Source organism: Mastacembelus armatus, chromosome 7, assembly GCF_900324485.2.
Source record: "Mastacembelus armatus chromosome 7, fMasArm1.2, whole genome shotgun sequence".
Classification (NCBI taxonomy): Eukaryota; Metazoa; Chordata; class Actinopteri; order Synbranchiformes; family Mastacembelidae; genus Mastacembelus; species Mastacembelus armatus.
In genome coordinates, this window is record NC_046639.1 from 11,116,373 (window position 1) to 11,135,412 (window position 19,040).

The 19,040-nt window shown below is 42.4% G+C and overlaps 2 protein-coding genes across 8 annotated transcripts; one reads left to right on the forward strand and one right to left on the reverse strand.

Moving 5' to 3' along the window:
* The first annotated feature begins 852 nt into the window (after positions 1-852).
* On the forward strand, positions 853-5,671 carry hsd17b10 (hydroxysteroid (17-beta) dehydrogenase 10). 2 transcript variants are annotated; one of them, XM_026332698.1, is made up of 6 exons: positions 853-918; positions 1,498-1,662; positions 3,300-3,464; positions 3,545-3,673; positions 3,896-4,004; positions 5,165-5,671. In XM_026332698.1, the coding sequence occupies exons 1-6, from the start codon at positions 895-897 to the stop codon at positions 5,353-5,355; spliced, it is 783 nt and encodes a 260-aa protein (XP_026188483.1). In that variant the 5' UTR covers positions 853-894; the 3' UTR covers positions 5,356-5,671. The 2 variants fall into 2 exon arrangements, with proteins under 2 accessions (XP_026188483.1, XP_026188482.1); XM_026332697.1 differs by having other exon boundaries at positions 858-908.
* Positions 5,672-6,931: 1,260 nt separating this feature from the next.
* LOC113146251 (uncharacterized) lies at positions 6,932-14,238 on the reverse strand. 6 transcript variants are annotated; one of them, XM_026333628.1, is made up of 7 exons: positions 13,981-14,237; positions 12,938-13,237; positions 11,253-11,573; positions 11,023-11,121; positions 10,906-10,946; positions 10,262-10,370; positions 6,932-6,945 (listed from the first exon to the last, which is right to left on the reverse strand). In XM_026333628.1, exons 1-6 carry the CDS (start codon positions 14,018-14,020, stop codon positions 10,266-10,268), a joined length of 906 nt encoding a protein of 301 aa, XP_026189413.1. In that variant the 5' UTR covers positions 14,021-14,237; the 3' UTR covers positions 6,932-6,945; positions 10,262-10,265. The 6 variants fall into 6 exon arrangements, with proteins under 6 accessions (XP_026189413.1, XP_026189415.1, XP_026189416.1 ...); XM_026333629.1 differs by lacking the exon at positions 6,932-6,945 and adding an exon at positions 8,624-9,839; XM_026333627.1 differs by lacking the exon at positions 6,932-6,945 and adding an exon at positions 8,625-9,951.
* Between the last annotated feature and the right edge of the window lie 4,802 nt (positions 14,239-19,040).

Consider the following 19,040-nt stretch of genomic DNA (forward strand, 5'->3'; position numbering starts at 1 on the left):
CGAGTAGTCTCACCCAAAAGAGATCTGGGATAGGCTCCATCAGATCCCGTGACCGTAATTAGGAATAAATGGGTATAGATTATGGATGGATGGATCTAGGAACTAAAATGTTTTACCTATTTTTAAATGTTTCCTGACTTCCAGGACCGAATATATGAGAAGTGTGTTTTTTTTTTTTTCAAAACACTTTATCTTCAGGAAAGGAGTTTTCAGTGCCCAGTTAACAATACACGCGTTTAACGACAGCCATGTTAATAGTCTAAATTTGCCTCGTAAATTTAATTTAATATTTTACAATACTCTGTTAATCCGGGAGGGGGCGGGGCTTGTGTTCGTTTTCCGCTGTCTCCATAGATACTTAAATGACAGACCGTTCACACTCATTGTGTTTCCGATACCAACCGAAGACAGTAAAGAATACTATTTAAGTGCTTGTTCTTTGTTGCGGAAAAGCGTGATTTTCATCACTGCAGCCTTTTTTTCGGTTGTTTTATAAATTATGTTTTCAACAAATATTTTTTATTTATTTATTGTTTACAAAATTAACCGCGACAGGTAAAATAGCTTGTCCCGAATATCTGGTCTACATTCAGAAGAAAAAGGGTTGAAATGTAATGCACCTAATAATCTGGTTGCTAACTGCCATTAAACTCAGGGAGAAGAAGAAGAAGAAAACTATTCCTTCTTTTTGTGTTTAAATTGTAAAACTATTATAAAATTATAAATCAAAACCAACATATTACAAACTTTAAAGGTTCCAATTCAGATAAAAGCTAGCAAATAGATGCAAGACAACATTGTATTAAAGAAAAGCAGTGTTTAACGCTTAGATATTAACATAGTTACTCAATGTGAAATACACGATCTTTGAGATGACGTCACGGCGGAACAAACATGGCGAACATTCGGTGTGTAAAGGTGAGCGTAGAAGATATAAAGCTAGGTGCGTTTAGACGGCATTTTTTTTATAGGGTTTATGCTGAGTAATGGTGATATGGAAGGCTTAAATAGTTTCGTGCTGAAACATATGCGAGTCTCTTACTTATGCTAATTGGTTTTCCCTTTAATCCATAACTTACAATGTGCAGCTAACATGTAGGGAATCAATGAGCCCACTCAGCCTCAACAGTCATGTGACTGACCCCCTCTTAAGGTCTCGGTTACACTGAAGACCTGATGATAAGGTTTTGCCATATTGAAAGAGTCGGACCACAAACACTGTAGTTCGTCAGGTGCATGCAGTGCTACCTGGCCCGGTCCCAGGTTTGAGGTGTCAAGTTTCTGTTGAAGTGACAAGAGCGTCTTCGTGCAGCTCCCAGTTAGTGGTTCTTACTGCGTTCAACTGCAGGGTGACTCAACCATATTACTGGTGGGCGGTTCATTGTTGTTATTTCAGTTAGGGACAGACAGGAGATCCCATTTGATTTTCAGCATCTGTCAATTCACCTCCTTCGCAGTGACCCATGTTCTGTTGTCTGTCTGTCTGTGCGCATCAAGGGAATGGTAGGTCTGGTGACGGGTGGTGCATCTGGTCTGGGCAGGGCCACTGTGGAGCGTCTGGTACAGAGCGGAGCATCTGCTGTGATCCTAGACCTACCGTCGTCTGAGGGACAGGCTCTGGCCGCCAGCCTGGGAGACCGCTGTGCCTTCGCCCCTGCAGACGTAAGTCCAAAATCTACGGTGGCCGACAAGGGCAAACGCGCTGCAAGAGAGAAACGCATGTGGGGGATGGGAGATCTGAAGGTGCTGTAATGACTATAGGTTGTTGTCTTGTTCAGGGTGTTCTTTGGGAGGTCGGTAGGGTGCGCTAGAGGGAGATGGGTCAGGGAGGAGAGAAGTGTGTGTGTAGGGAAGAGAGGGAGGGTGAGAGAGAGCTGTTCCGTGAGTGGAGTTAGCGTGGCTACGGCTGAAACAGTAGCCTGTTACCTGTTCTGACTAAAAAATTAATAAAGCAAAGTGACAAAAGAACGTCTGCTGGCTTTGAATTTAGTGGGTACAGTACGTTTTCCATTTATTATTTTTTAAACATTTGGCCGTCATGTTTTATAGTATTATAAAAGTACAGTGTTGTAAAAGATGACGGCCAAGTGTTTAAAAAGTAATGTGGAAAACGCACCTTCAGATCTCCCACCCTGCCCCCCCCCCACGTCTCCCAACGTTGTATGACATTTTGATCAAGTAAACAAATGTAATAGAACATTGTTAGCACAAATTAGCACATGAGAACAATCATCAGAGGACGCTCATTTTGTTGCAATTCAACACTATAAGCTGCGTCATTACGCAGCCTCCGAAATGAGACGTGACTTATGTCACTACATGTGTCTCTCTCGCCTCTGTAAAAGTTCTTTGTTCATAGCACCCCTCAGTTCGGGGTCCCCCTATTGGCCTGGCGCACTTCCGTTGTGTTTTCTCTTTTGCAGCGTTTCTCTCTTGCATCGTTTCTCTTTTGCAGCTTTTCTCTCTTGCAGCGTTTCTTTCTTGCAGCGTTTCTCTCTTGCAGCGTTTCTCTTATACAGCGTTTCTCTCTTGCAGCGTTTCTTTCTTGCAGCGTTTCTCTTTTGCAGCGTTTCTCTCTTGCAGCGTTTCTTGCAGCGCGTTTGCCCTTGTCGGCCACCGTACAAAACCCATCAGACACAACCGATTAAGACATTTGTTGCATACAAAATCAACATGTATAAAAAAAAAAAACATAAAGAAAACACAGTTTTTTATGTGTGAGCCACCCATACCAACATTCTCCTGACCTTTTGTCTTGCTTTTTTTTTTAACTTTAACCCAGACAGTTGACATTTTCATCCTGTTTGGATTGAAATCATTCAGTCTGGTTTCTCTGGTTAAAACTGATTCAGTCTGGTTAAAACTGATTCACTACTAAGAGAATGCCCCAAAATGACTGTTTTAAGATACATTTTTCATGAACCATCAGGGCCTTTGCAAAGCCATTGTGACAAATTCATTTTTTGTGTCTGCTTCACAGTAAAAGCCACCATCTGTTTTGCCAGTTGATTTAATTTTGAAGTGAAGAAGCAGTAGTAGAAAGTGTTTAGTTTGATTCAACTGTAACTTCATATACAACACTGAAACATTATTCAACACTATCACTTTCTGAATGTATGTTGTTCTTCACCTGCTCTGTTATTCATGATTCAGACCCTTCCCTGCTTTAACACAAACTGAATTAAAATACACATATCTTCAGTGTGGTTATACTGCATTTTATCTATTTGATCTAGGACGTTCATTAATGTAATGTCAAAAAGGCTCCTTGGTCTAAACCAGGCCTTATAAATTTCTAGGTGACATCAGAGGCAGACGTCCAGTCAGCGGTGTCCCTGGCCAGAGAGAAGTTTGGGAAGTTGGACCTGGCGGTTAATTGTGCTGGCATTGCTGTGGCCGTTAAAACCTATAACTTTAAGAAGGATGCCCCTCACAGCCTGGAGGACTTCCAGCGTGTTATTAATGTAAGATGGACACACAGACAGATGCATACACATACATTAAAAGAAATACCAGTCACAACCCGTCTCTGTGTGTTCTGCAGGTGAACATCGCAGGAACCTTTAATGTTATACGCCTTGCTGTCGGTGCAATGGGGAAGAATGAACCTGATGCAGATGGACACAGAGGCTGCATTATTAACACTGCCAGTGTGGCTGCATTTGATGGACAGGTGATTAAAAAGATAACATGAAGAACATCCATCCATCCATCCATCCATTATCTATACCCACTTATTCCTTAACCAGTCACAGGGTTCTGCTGGAGCCTATCCCAGCTCTCTCTCGGGTGGAAGGCAGAGGTACACCCTGGACAGGTACATGAAGAACAACAAAGAGCAAAGCAGTAGCTCTGTTTAAAAGCTTGTTTTTCTCTGTCTCCTTTTTTCTTCCAGGTCGGTCAAGCAGCGTATTCAGCCTCTAAAGGTGGCATCGTTGGAATGACCCTTCCCATTGCAAGAGATCTGGCACCAGTGGGCATCAGGGTCATCACTATAGCACCAGGTTAGTGCAGTTACTTACATATATGAATATACATTAAAATTCTCCTTAAGCTACAAGCTTTGCACTAATCGCCTGGCTCTGTCTGAAAGTAACAAATACACAAACCAGCACCTGTAAAATGCACTGGTTAATATGACATAGCTTTTTCCTTAGCACCAGGTTAGTGCAGTTACTTACATATATGAATATACATTAAAATTCTCCTTAAGCTACAAGCTTTGCACTAATCGCCTGGCTCTGTCTGAAAGTAACAAATACACAAACCAGCACCTGTAAAATGCACTGGTTAATATGACATAGCTTTTTCCTTTACAACTTTTACATTTTGTACAGAGCATTATCCAGCGTGCAGATATCAGTTGTATTTTTCAGTGCAGGTCTTTTGCACATCTGTACAGTCATATGACCAGAATGCATATATTGTTTTTATTTTTAATTTTTTTGTCTAGAAAATACACCAGTTTTTATCAAAACTTTTACTGGACTTGAGTGATTTCATTTTATATTATGTTTTGTACTACGGTGCTTTCCAGTGAAAATTTTGTACTTTTTACTTCATTGTGTGTTTCTAGACCATTGGGCTGGACCCTAGGCTATCTAGTTACATTCATATTAAGATTTTACTTAAAAAATATAAGTTTACATAATGTTTTACATTTTATAAGTACTTCCCAAAACCTTGAGCCTTGTAATTCCCTTTTCCGATGTCTAGGACTCGCTGCTAGGTCTTTTAGAGACATTTCTCATTTCACTAATTAAAATGGCTAAACTTCCTGACTTGTCAATACACAGTTAGATGTGCCAGACAATGGGTGATTGTCCAGGTGTTTATTTTAATATTTAGATGTGTTACTGGCCCCCACAGTTAGTATGAGGTCATGCTGTTATAAGTCAACATGACATTCTCTAGCTCTCACCAATAGCCTCTAAGTGGCAACCCCTCTGGTATGAGAACCTTTCCTTAAATTATGTCAGTTAATAAAGCATTTGTAAGGTTGATAAACCAGCTCCTCCTCCAACAACTACAGTTGGCCTATAATGCTACTTGTGTTATTGTATATGTGAGATGATGATGATATTAGTTATTTTTCTGCAGGATTGACATGAATGTAGTGATTTTTCCTTAGGGTCAAATCACTTTACTCCTTGTTTTCCTCTAGGTCTTTTCTCTACTCCTCTCCTGGCGAGTCTTCCAGAGAAGGTGCGTTCATTTCTTGCCCGCCAGGTGCCCTTCCCCTCACGCCTGGGAGACCCCGCTGAGTTTGCCCACCTGGTGACATCACTGGCTGAGAACCCCATGATTAATGGAGAGGTCATTAGACTGGACGGGGCCATTCGCATGCAGCCGTGAGACAGATGGTGTATGCGTGCTTGTGGTCAAGCTGAGCAGTTGATTATTAAATACCACCAAAAGAAGAATTGTATGTGTCTTAGTGTGTGTGGCTGCCTGAGGTATTCATGTCGTAGAAAGCCGCATACATAAGATCTAACTGTTATGGATCACAAACACTTTTTTTTTCACATTTGTGTGTGAGACTGAAAAGGTGAAAAATCAGACTGTAAAACATGCAGAGCATTGTGCTGTGCTTTGTGCACTGTACTTTTGCTGTTTTGTATACCCACCCAGATTATAATAAACCACAGAAGTTTGATTATTTATTCCAAAAGGAGTTTTGTTTTTTTTTTTTTTTAAGATTTTCAAAAAAAAAACAAAAGTTATTCATTATTGCAAACTAATGGAACAAACTGTTGTGTGAATGTCAGTTAAACACTAAAGTTATTTATAGTCTGCAGGTTAGAATAGTACCTAAGTTTTTATTATTTTAACGATTAAAATTATTAGAACAAAAGGCACACTTGAATAGTGTACAAATTAAAATCAATTCTCCAAAGGCAATGTATATTGTTTTAGTTGTTTTATTCTGTGAGGTCAGATTTGTCTTCTGTTGATATTTCGTTAGGCTGGTTCTATTGCATTTGAGTTTGCTGAATTTCATTAATGTTTTGTTGAAGGTCCACTTTAGTTGTTAATTGATCCAGCCCTGACTGTCTAGGTGTGCATTCCCAGACTACACCCTGCTTTTACTGGAGCATTCACATGTGAAAAGTGTTTGTTGTTTTAGTCTTTAACGTGGGCAGAAATGTCAGAGAGCACAGAGCAGAAGAAGTAACAGGAGCAGGAAGTAGCAAAGATCAGTAAGGACAGTGAAGTAAGGAAGTGAGGAAGGCGTTGAAGAAGATGAAGAGTGGAAAGGCAGTTGGTCCTGACGACATAGGTATGGAAGTGTTTAGGAGAGGTGGCAGTAGAGTTTTTGACTGGGCTACTTAACAAGATCTTGGAGAGGGAGAGGATGCCTGAGGAATGGAGGAGAAGTGTACTAGTGCCCATCTTTAAGACCAAGTGCGACGTGCAGGAAACTATAGAGGAATAAAGCTGATGAGTCACACAATAAAGTTATGGGAAAGAGTAGTGGAGGCTAGGCTTAGGTCAGAAGTGAGCATTTATGAGCATGCCAAGAAGGTATTTCATGCCAAGAAAGAGTACCACAGATGCAATATTTGCTTTGAGAATGCTGTTGGAGAAGTACAGAGAAGGCCAGAAGGAGTTGCATTATGCCTTTGTAGATTTGGAAAAAGCATATGACAGGGTGCCGAGAGAGGAGCTGTGGTTTTGTATGAGGAAGTCTGGAGTGGCAGAGAAGTATGTTCGAGTGGTGCAGGACATGTATGAGAGCTGTGAGACAATGGTCTCACAAGGTGGGAGATGGGACTGCACCACGGATCGTCTTTGAGCCCCTCCTTGTTTGCTGTGGTGATGGACAGGCTGACAGATGAGGTTAGACAGGAATCTCTGTGGACCATGATTTTTGCAGATGATGTTGTCATCTGTAGTGAGAGCAGGAAGCAGGTGGAGGAAAATCTATAGAGGTGGAGGTTTGCTCTGGAAAGGAGAGGAATGAAGGTTAGTTGCAGTAAAACAGAGTATATGTGTGTAAATGAGAGGGACTCAAGTAGAACAGTGAGGTTACAGGGAGTAGAGGTGAAGAAGGTGGAGGATTTTAAGTACCTAGGGTCAACAGGCCAGAGCAACGGAGAGTGTGAAAAAGAAGTGAAGAGACGTGTGCAAGCAGGTTGGAACGGGTGGAGGAAATGTCAGGTGTGATGTGTGACAAAGGAGTGTTAGCAAGAATGAAAGGAAAGGTGTACAAGACAGTGGTGAGACCAGCAATGTTGTATGGTTTAGAGACAGTGGCACTGAGAAAAAGACAGGAGGCAGCGCTGGAGGTAGCAGAGCTGAAGATGTTGAGGTTCTCTCTGGAGTGATGAGGATGGATAGGATCGGGAATGAGTACATCAGAGGGACAGCTCATGTTAGATGTTTTGGAGAAAAAAGCCAGAGAAGCAGGATTGAGATGGTTTGGACATGTTCAGAGGAGGGACAGTGAATACATTGGTAAAAGGATGCTGAGGTTACAGCTACCAGGAAGGAGGTCTAGAGGAAGACCAAAGAGGAGGTTCTTGGATGTAGTGAAGGAGGACATGAGGATAGTTGGTGTAGGTGAGAAGGATACAGAGGATAGGGTTAAATGGAGGCAGATGATTCGCTGTGGCAACCCCTGAAGGGAGCAGCCGCAAAGAAAAGAAGAAGAAGTGGCTGCAATGAGCCAGTTATACAATGCACATATTCTTAGAACAAACTCTACAAACTGTGCAAAAACAAGTGAAAATATGAAAATATAATAATGAAGGATCACGAGACTGTATCTAGGTGTTAGTGGTTGCAGTGAGGCTGTTACTGACGTGACAAGGGTGTAAGGTCTCCAAGTGTCTCTTCAATTTATTCTCTCATACTCATACTATTCGCCGCCAGAGGTTTGAGACACAACACACAGAATGGTCTTTCTTCATCTCCTACCACATTCGCTGTGGATCCAAGATCGCTGATGCTGTGCATTGTCATATTTTCTTGTCTTGGATTTTGGTCAGCTTCTAGTTATTTCATTGACCATTTTACCAACATTTTTGTCCATGTGTGTACATGAGAGAACTACCAGAAACATCAAAACAGTTGTGATCAACACTTATAACATTTATAGCGACAGGTAATCACCACCAACGATGCGTCAGATAATCATTATATAATCGATTCTCACCTGATAAGAAGTAGAAGTGCTGAAGATGGTTGATATTTATGCTGAATATAAATTCTGATGGAGAAGCACACAACTCCCGTTTAACATTTAACTCCCTTCCCCTCTGTGGTTAAACCAGTGTGTAGCTCTACCTATATCCATAGTGTTAATAATGATGGTGCTGTGGAGTAAAACTAGTTAATACATCACTGGTTCCATAACAAAGCTGCCACAGTGAAACCTTATAGTGAATTTTAACTAAAAAACCTTTTATATACATCCATGCAGTTCCAAATGTAAACAGCAGGCTCTCTTCAGCGGCATTTTACAGGCTGTTGCTGAAAACCTGATCACTGCCTAGGTGACATCAGCTGCCTCTTACACAGTTATGTCCTTATTGAGGCGCTACAGCAGAAAGCTTGAAAAGCTTTAATTAGAGATCACAAAGCACAGAAATAACCAGTGTGGTGTGCAGTCATGCAGGTTTTGTGTTGCAGGTTTAATGTTGATCATTTTAATCAAATTAACTTTGCATTTCAACAAGCTAAGATTTGTTAATCAGTCAAGAAAAACACTAATGACGTTAGATTTGCAGGTATTTGGCCATAAAACAAACAGAAACTTTGTCCTGATGATGTTGCTAGATGAAACATCAGAAGGATCAAGACCTTTACAGTCATTACCTAGGGAGCCGACAGACACTGCCATTCTTAGAGCCATGTAGTATGGGAAGAAAAGAAAAAAACATGAGGTGTGTGTTTCACAGATGGTTGCTTCCTTGTTGCTACCATAGAAAGTTGTGGGGAGAAGAGAGGCTTTAACTATAGAGCAAAGCTATCAAAACTGATCTGTGAGGCATGTTGTGGTTGTGACTGTGGCTGAGTTGGATGAAGTGAAGCTGTGGTCCAGCTTTATTTGGTCAGATTTTTGGTCTTAAAGCATGCTACACCCCAAGAACCTAATCCTCCATTCTAAACCAATGCTACTAAAATTAACTAAAAGTCTGCAATACTGCAGATCTTATTCCAGTGTCACAAGCCTTCTAAAATTAACACAGATTAAATCATCTTTTAAAAAAAGAACTGATAAGAACATGTGTGCATGTATCTGAGAGCAGCATAGTTTATTTTAGGAAGAAAGTCTTATGATTTGTGATTATGCAAACTTGTTCAGAATGTGCTACTGCTAAGGAAGCAACACTTCATTTTACTTCATTTTATGACTGATTTGTCTCAGTTTTCATATCAGTTTCCATTTCCTGTCCTGTTCTTTCCTCAAAAGCTCACAAAGTGCAAAAAATCAGAGCATCTGTAAGACTGCAAAGTCAGAACAACACAATATTATATAGCGGTGAGGTTAATCACTAGCATTTTACAATAAAAATAATGCTGTGTAACACTAAGGCAACATGACATTTGTATTTTACTTAAAAGGCAACATGACATTTGTATTTTACTTGACAGCATTAGTTTACTTTTGCTGTTATGGGTCTAAAGAAGTTTGTTTTTTATTTACAGTACAATAAGGCACCAAACCTTGAAAATGCTGTAAATCTAAATTACAGTATTGTAATATTTACTAAAGCATTCAAGTACTGCACTGCCTGACTCCTTCAGACATGAAAACCTGCAGCCCATTCTGCGGCTCTGTCTTCCTCTTTGTGTTTTGGTGACAACATTGTTTATTGTCATGGAAAGTCATGCTGAAACAGGAAATGGCCAAAAAAGTTAAAAAATAGCGCAACTTCAACTTGAGCCAAATGACCAGGAAAATGTGTCTTCACAGGGTGAATTGTTCCACTGACAGCTGAATGTCTGCCGGACACAAATTTGTTTTTAGACAAGTAAGCTGCTGGGAAACCTGATATTTCAAGGGCCCTTTTATAGGATTATATCACCAGTACTAGTATTGAGATAATTTCCTTAAGTAAAAGTACTAATACAACAATGTTAAATTACCCCATGAAAAGTAAAAAGTCCTTCCTTTACATTTTTTAAGCAGTAATACTAAACAGGCCTGTTATTAGTGAAAATATTTAATTTATCAATGAATCCTAACAGTTTCTGCGTGGACTGTCTCAAATGAAAAGAAGTATTACACTTTTGTCTGTATGTGGATTTACACCTGGTCATGAGCTTGGTTGGGGGTTGATGGTGTCGTAGGAGGAGTGGGGACCAAGTGTTTCATATGTGGTGTCTTCTAATGTGGAGACAGGATTGTCATAGAGAACAGCCTGGAAAGAACAAGAGGAAAACTTTACCAAGGTGACAAGGAATGATAGCGCACACAATTTTATGTTGAGGACCATCTTTCTGAAATTGTCAAAGAATTTCCAGACGCAGCTTTTCACGGGTTGGCGAACCTCCGACCATCTTTACTCCTGAGACACTCTGACTCTCTATGATGCTCTTTTTAAACTCAATCATGTTACTGACCTATTGCCAACTACCCTAATTAGTTGCAAGATGTTCTTCCAGCTCTTCCCGGTTATTACCGCTTACTTTCCAGCCTTTTGTTGCCTCTGTCCCAATTTTTTGGAACGTGTTGCCACCATTAATTTCCAAATGACCTTAAAATTTTTTTTTCTTAAAATGGTACATTTTTTCAGTTAAAACATTTGATAGATATTTCTATTCTCATTCAAATATTGCTTTATGAGATTTGCCATTTATTGCATTCTGTTTTTATGTAGATTTTACACAGCATATTGACTTTTTTGGAATTAAGGTTGTAAATTCACAGGTAATGTTGAAAGTAAACAGAGCTACCTCTGTGTTTCTGCTAGGTGATGTTCCCCTCTTATTCAGACCTGTGGAACGGAAAGTACAACAAAAGTGTTTATCTTCTTCTCAATTAGAGATTATTAAAGGACGAAGGTAACTCACAATTCGAGCTCGTCCTTATCTTCCATTTGTAGAGGAGAAGTAGAAATGTAGCCAGCAGGCCAGTCACAACCAGACTAACAACCAGAGGCAAGGTGTAACCTAGGAAGGTGGACATGGGAGAGTGGAAACAACTGAAGGCCCACCAGGTCACAGTTAGAAAAGCTTCAGTTTGGTACAGAAACCCAGATGGGGTTGGTGGAGGCTTTAAATTGATGAAATACAAAACATACTGTTTGTAAGTGTGATCTCAAACTCCTCGCATGTGTTTTGAGACATTTGTCTTCCTACGCCACATCTGTACCGTCCTGAGTCAGACTTGGTCAGCTGTGTGATGGTCACATTGAAGAACCTTCTGCTTCCGTAGTCAATGCTGTATCTGTCACTCTTTGCTTTGCTATTGGTTTCAATGAGGACTTTGTTACATTGCTCCTTACACAGGAACTTCTTGTTTTGTTCAGCTGCACTCAAGGAACATGTAACAGTGACACTTCCTCCTTCGATACTGTTATAAACTCTGGGCTTTCCAGAGGTGACCTCTCCCTCACACAGCTCTGTTGAAAAGATAAACATTTAAGAGGCTTTAAAACACAGAGTAGTCAGTGTTACAGGCCGTTAACACACTCTCAGGGTAATCAGATGCTTTGGGAGTGAAAACAGAAATGAAGTGTAAATTTAACCAGTTTTACAGACACTCGTAAAAATCCAACACATCTTACAGACTCATTTCCTGCTTCAACATCAGTGATCCACTGTGCTTAATGTCAGTAGGTGCGAAATCTGCAAAAATTACTTAGCAAAAATTTGACAACTATTGAAGTCATGGGCAGCACAGTGGATGAGTAGTTAGCACTGTTGCCTCACAGAAAGAATGTCATGGGTGTGTAACCTGGCATGGACCTTTCCGTGTGGAATTTGCATGTTCTCCCAGTGCTTGTGTGGCTTTTCTCCAAGTACTTCAGTTTCCTCCCACACTCCAAAAACATACGTTAGGTTGAGTGGTGATTCTAAATTGCCCATAGGAGTGAGTGTGAGTGTGTGAGGTTGTTTGTCTCTATGTGGCCCTGTGATGGACTGGTGACCTGTCAGCCAAAACAAGGCATTTGAAGATGTCACTTTAGACCCTAGAAAGTTGTGGTGGTGCTTCTTCATTGTTTTATTCAATAGCAGTTAGGTGATTTATTTGAGAAAATATTCAATAGATTATAAAAGTTGTTTGTTGCAGCTAGGGTGCTTATTATCAACACTTCAATTTACTTTTAGTTTAACTTCTAAAACTGATTCATCTAATGTGGCCAAACTACAGGCTTGCTTCCCAATCTGTCACCTGGTTGTGTTTCTGCCTCTTCGACTTCAGCCCTGTTCACACCTGACATTTCATCTGTGTTGTATTTAGATACGTTCAGATTTAAAACAATATACAGACATACCCTTCATATTATTTTTTATTAGTGCTTGACCTAAATACTGGAAAGCCTGGTTCAACTTTAAATTAAAAAGGATTGAATAATTGATGTGGACTTGATGGATGCGACTGCTGAAACTTTTCAGCAAAGTTGAAATGACACACTGAAAAGAAGTGCTGTCACTATTGGCACCAGTGGGACTACTGGTGCCAATAGTTTGATCCACTTGTGGTTGTAGCGAGGCTACAGAATTTTCATTCACAAACAACCTTTGGCAGAATAACATCAGTGACTTGGAGAAAGCACATGAACCCACAAACTAAAGATTCAATATACCTCTTAATACAACAACATGAATGAATCATTTTAAGTGAAGAAAGCAGCAGTCAGCCTATACATAGGCTATACATCTTGCTAATCGTACCTGCTTGTTTTTAATGCTGGTCTTTGCTAACTAGGAGAGATAAAGTACTTAGTTGTTGTATTAGTAGTTAGTTTCTGTTGAAACTCACCTCTAACTCTTAACTCAAAGTCCTGGGATGAATCTGATGAGGAACCATTGCTCACACCACACCTGTATCGTCCCATGTCAGTCTTGGTCAGCTCTGTGATAGTCACATACAAATCACTGTCATATCTAATGGTATATCTGCCACTCTGAACTCTGTTCCCATTTGTTTCGATGAGGATGTCTTCTTTTTTGCACGTGTTTCTACAGAGGTACATTCTGTCGCCTTCTTTCCGAGCAATGCTGAAGGAGATTTTTAAATCTTCTCCTTCATTTTTTGTAAACATCATTTCTGCTTTGAGTGCTGCAAAAAAAAAAAAAAAAAAGTCAGCAATCTGTTTCCTGTACATGCAGATCGGGGGGCTGGAGAGCTTATGTACTATAACATTTTGCAGTAAAAAAAAAACAAAAGAAGAGTATCATCATAAAACTTTATCGTTCCCTAGGGGAAATTCACAAGCATCTAAAGTAATTCAAATTCTAAACATTTAAGGTAGTTAACATTAGCCTGCTCGCGAAGACCCGCCACAATTTTAAAGTGATAAACATAAAGCATCAGTGACTACAAACCAATAAGGCAATATACAACAATGTGAAATTTTACTTTTGATAATTCATATTAATATATTGATATTAATAACTGTTATTTCACTTAAGAAACATAATGAATGCAGGGCTTTTACTTGTAAAGGATTTTCACACTGTGGTATTTCTGCTGTTACTGAAGTAAAGGATCAAGTACTTCTTTCACTGCTGCATACAAAGTCATAGACCTGTATGGAAACCTGAGTACATAAACCATAAAAACTATTCATATTCTATTCAAAGATAATCTATTAATGGGAGGTAAAAGAGTAGACAATTTACCAATTAACAGTCAATTAATTGATCAGTCAAATTAATATGTATATGCATGAATTGAATATGCAACTATTTAATACCATATGTAATGGTTTGTATGTTTTAATCTTTTTACAAATTAAGAATAAATGTGTGAAAGGCAATGTGTGTCACAGATCTAAAGACAGTCAGCTAATCATTCCTCACCTGTTATGCAGCAGAAGAACAGGAAAAGGTGAAGATTCATTTTAAATTCTATCTAATGATTCTCTGATTCATTCTCTCTATGATTAACAATCAAACCTTTATAGTTCCTCACTTTAAGGTCCACTGAATTGCTCCATGAAGTTGCTGTAAGTTTGATTTCAACATATTTCCCTACTCTCTCACTCTTGTTCTCAGAACTGAGTCTGATCTTTTCAGACAATCAAACACTGACATTCATCCAAGCAGAAAATTTTTATCACTCAAACATTTGCACTGCCCTTCCTATGTAAGAGTAAAGTAGATATGGCCCTGATTCCTGTTTGCTGGCTCTGGCAATATAGTGTCTTCATATCTGGAGGCAGGGTACCAGTTTTCATAGGTGGCACTGATGAAAACATTTGGGACAACTCTCCAAAAAGAGGACCTTAATTTAATATTATCAGTAAAGTGAAATAAAATTTTTTATGTCTGTATTTGAGTGAAATATAGATAAGCAGACAAGGTAACAGACTGTCAGTGTCCCTCTTTGTTTTCCATAAGTTAAGCAGAAGTAGAAAACCTGCCAGCAGCACAACAGCAACCACCATTGCACATACGCCCACAAGCAGGAGGTGAGCTGAGTGCGAGATTTAACAACACTTTGCACATTAAAGGCTGGAAAGTTTTCATCCAACAGAGGTCACTAACCTCATACAGAGAAGGAGAGGCCTGGCTGGTTGATGGGGCTGCACATCAACTTAAAGAATCAAGAGTAAAACTCAAATCAGACTGATATTGGACTGAGGTGTGCTCTAGTAAACTTTACTTCACTATTCTTACTTCATTTTGTTCGTCCTCATTTCTCGTAAGTCCTTCAATTTTTGGACTTAAAAGACTAAAGCTAGCGACATGCAGGTGGTGTTAAGGTCAAATAATGGGTATGATGTGAATGCATTCACGGATGAGGTTGCACAAGTGATCCAGAGTAATGACGACTCGTCAGATGGGGACCTTGAGTTTGTGGTTAGTGTTGCACAAGAGAACTGGTGGTACATGGTTGAAGCTGGGCCATGTACCTTATGGTGAAATTTTGTCAAGAAAGGGAAAACATTTGTAACGATCCTAAGAATGACACCACAGACAATAATGTATGTTTCAGCATGTGTGTTATCCAGTCAGAAAACTTCACATTTGGGGGTCTGGAAATATTACACCGTGCTATGGAACTACATGAATCTGTAGGTCTCCAGCACACACAGCAGGATGCTTTTAGTGATGTCACTAGATTCGAAAGAGAATTAGGGTAAAAATGATAATTTTTCATCATAGTGGTGGTAGAAAATGCCCACTCGGTTTCCAAACACACGACCACACACGACCCCCCCTCATCCACTAACTATCTGGCTCTACATGATGCCCACTATTATCTGATAACGAACCCTAAGGATTTTTTTTTTTTGGGGCCTCGTATGTTTGTGATTGTTACAACTCCTATGAGACAACACTGTTACATAATTGTAAACGCAAGTGTAATGTTTGCTTCACACTGTGTGAGCAGTACCCCAGGCCCACTGTCAAATGTGACAAGTGCAGGCGCATTTGTAAATCCATGGACTGTTTCCAGAATCACAAATTGCCGAACCCTGATCACCATATGATACCTTGTGCTACTATGAAATATTGTGAGGAGTGTGGAAAAATTTACAGGAGTTGTAAGCAGAGCTCTAAACACAGGTGTGCAGCCCCGTGTGCACTGTGTGCACTGTGGGACACTCAGAGGAGGCATGATGCATCAGTGTTACATACAGCCCTCACCCCTTAAAGAGGCGGAAGAGGAACCCTGTGATAATTATATTCTGTACAACTTTGAAACCAGGTATCGCAATGGGAAGCATGAGGCCAATTATGTCTGTCCCATGGAAATGAACGAGATGAGCGACCCCTACCCATTTTTTTACACTAGTGTACACGTGGCTGCGTTTGTCAGACAGTTTAGGTGTAACAAATATAAGTGGTGCGCATAATGCTTTAGGTTTTGATAGCTATATAATACTTGAATACTTTATGCGACAACACATCATGCCCCGCATGGTCATGTAGGGGAGCAGAGTAATTCTGATGTACAATGAAGACTACAGGCTGCAGACTGTTACTACCATCGTGTGTAATCCAGAATCATCTGCAGCTTTATGCACAGTTTAATAGCAAGATGGAGGCTCTCAGGAGTCGTTATGGTCTCACAGTGATTGTGATATGGGAGTGTGAGTCCGTTAGCTCCCTCCGTCCCGACTCCCACCTGAACCTCAGCTCCGCCACCTTGGCGCAAAACGATACCGGGTTCCTCTTCGACCACAGCGTTGACTGTGGGGGCCTCGTATCCCCCTAGGCAATCCCCCTCGCAGGGAATACTCGCACCACATGTACAATGTATCGAGGCCCCCATTCTCGTTGAATGGCTCCTCCGACCGGCGCTCGTCCGCTGGGATTCTGACCAGAACGTGTGTGTCCGACCTCCTCAGATCGTGGACGCCCTCAGGGTAAACGGGTCCGAGTGTAACACCAAATTACCTGAGGAGCGCACGAGTATGACGTCTCTGGAGGCGCCGAGGCGTTCCGGTTGATACCAAGTATCCGCTTTTGCTAGTTCTCAACACGTCCACGTCCGAGGGCAGTGCGTGCGTCCAGCGCTCCGCAAAAGACAGCGATTCTGCCTTGGGCATGAACACGGTCACCGATCTGCATCTGAACGGACCCGAGGCCCCGGCGAACCAAGCGAGCGCCCGCTGCAGGTAGCCGTACAGCCCAGAACGCGTGCATTTTATCTCCAGCTCCCGCTGCGTTTCCTCCGAAAGCATGGCGCACGTGAGCGCCTCGATCAGCTCCAGAGCTTCACTCACCTCGATGTGAAAGACCAGGCTCTCGTGCCCTTGTCGCGGGATGGTGACGATGAAGATGACGACAAACTCCCATCGGCTTCGATGGAGTGCGGCCTCGCGTACCACCTTCCGGGCTCCGTTATCTCGATCAGAGCAGAGATCGGCACGCTCTCTTGCTGCTCGCTCAACCCTTTGTTGACTATGACGCAAAGGCCTCTGGTCCAGCGTTTCTCTAGCGGGCACGTGAACGCAAGGCATCGAAACCTTTCCATTCCGAGGGGTCTCGAGCTCGGCCACCCTGTCGTCCAGCTGCATGTGTGCGAAGCCGCAATTGGGATCTGTGTCGCGCGGGCTTGGGCAGAACGCAGGGGGGGGAGCGGTACAGAGCCACTTGATCGTCGCGACATCATGATACCAACTGTGTCAGTACTGTTCTGCGAGCGGAGAGCTCGATAATGTCGTGTCGTACAAGTTGGACAGGGATACCGAACCGTACACAAGCTCTGAGATTTCCTTTGAACAGGCGTTGGACGGGCGCATGGTGCCCTACGTGGTAGCATACGAGGAAGAAAAGACAAAAGCCCCCGGTGTCCGGGTTGAGAACGCTGAACTACGTGAGAGGGAACTCGATCTAGCTAGCGAGAAGCTGGAGACGTATACCGAGTCGCGTACTGGAAGGATTCTTGCCCACGACTTCCGGAGGTACTGTGGAAATCGAGTGCACGCGCTATGAGCGATATTTCGTCAGCCCTCTGAACGTTCTCTTGAAAATGGCAGCGATAATAACGCCAGAGGAAAAGAAGCTCATGCTGGAGGTTCTGAGCAGAGGCAGAGGCCTTGCTTTATGGGCTATGGGGAGAGCGTGGTCGACAGGAGTTCCACCCTCGAGCTATCTTTCGCCACATGCGCCCTGAGGCTCTCGGACACGGAGCTCGAGGCTCCTGAATCGACCGTGTCCAGCGTCTTTGTCAGCGTAGCCGGTCTGCTGTATTTCGCCATGTGGTACGTGCTCGTGTACGCGAGTGCTTTGCACACGGGGCCCGCGGCACTCAGGGCCCACTTGTCTCACGTAGGAACCGACGCTGACAAACTCCTGTGTGACGCCCTGAAGCCAGTTGAGTGCAGAGGGGACTTGACTACAGAAGATGGAGCCCACGGAGACGTCGACGCGAACCTGTCGTGTGGCTACTACATGCGCGATTGCAGAGAGAGGGGTATCACGCGGGCTCTACTAATCGTGTTCGAGGGATCGCTCGATACGCGTACCGTGTTACGAGCGGCCCAGCTGTACGTTCCGGAGCTCACGGCGCAGCTGCCCTACCTGAAATCACTGACAAGTATACCGGACAGCATCAGGAGCGCGATAGAGGGTTGCGGCGTGTGATTAGAAACGCTCAGAGGAGACCAGCAGTGGTGCTCACATGATGAACCGCCTTTCGTCTACGTCGGGGACGTTGCTCACGAGTTGCACAGCAGCGTGAAGGGTGCTCTGTTCAAATGGGACAATAGGCGCGTGGCAGGACCTCCGCCCAGATATGACGACTGTGGATTCGATCCGTGGTACGATTGCCTGGCGATTGTAGATCCCGAAGCTGAGCGCGACTCACATGAGCTCATGATGGCAAAGCTGGCGAGTGTCCGTATTGAAGAGATGGTCGAAGCACCGATGAGTGTGACCTATGCTCGCAGGAGTATATTGTACAGTCGTTGGAAAAGATGGTCATTCAAGAGGATGATGATGATGATAATGATAGTCGAAGCTACAAGGATTTGGATGAACAGACTCAAATGGTAACCGACAAAACAGGGACTGTAGTAAATCCTGGAGTACATCCGGCCGTTCACACCGAGCATTACAAACGTGTGTGCGACGGGCTCTATGTGGTGGAACCCGACGCCCTGAGGTTCATGGATGAAACCCTAAAGCTTCGTCTGTGAAACAAAGGCTAGCAAGAGCCTCCAAATGAGGCCCCATGGAGAGATGTGCTTCAAAGCGCGCGGACCGCAAATCCCCTGCATGAGTAACATCGCGCATACCATTTACACAAAGATCTCAGGAACGGAGGTCGATGGAATGCATGCGGTCCTCGCCGAACAACCGCACTACCAATGAGCCTGCGGCTCGAACAGTGTCAATCGGATTAAATCTCCTTCCGCAGGAGTCTGTGCTCGCCTGGGAGTGTCCTGCGGACTCCGGGTAAGCGT

What these genes read in the sequence shown, in the direction of transcription:
- hsd17b10 (XM_026332697.1), top strand. Translation starts at nt 873, where the DNA reads ATGACGTCACGGCGGAACAAACATGGCGAACATTCG. An exon ending in ACTTCCAGCGTGTTATTAAT is followed by an intron (nt 3,465 to 3,544) that starts GTAAGATGGACA and finishes TGTGTTCTGCAG; the next exon opens with GTGAACATCGCAGGAACCTT. An exon ending in TGGCTGCATTTGATGGACAG is followed by an intron (nt 3,674 to 3,895) that starts GTGATTAAAAAG and finishes TTTTTCTTCCAG; the next exon opens with GTCGGTCAAGCAGCGTATTC.
- LOC113146251 (XM_026333628.1), bottom strand. Translation starts at nt 14,020, where the DNA reads ATGAATCTTCACCTTTTCCTGTTCTTCTGCTGCATAACAG. An exon ending in GTTCTTCTGCTGCATAACAG is followed by an intron (nt 13,238 to 13,980) that starts GTGAGGAATGAT and finishes TTTTTTTTGCAG; the next exon opens with CACTCAAAGCAGAAATGATG. An exon ending in CTTTGAGTTAAGAGTTAGAG is followed by an intron (nt 11,574 to 12,937) that starts GTGAGTTTCAAC and finishes TCTTTTCAACAG; the next exon opens with AGCTGTGTGAGGGAGAGGTC.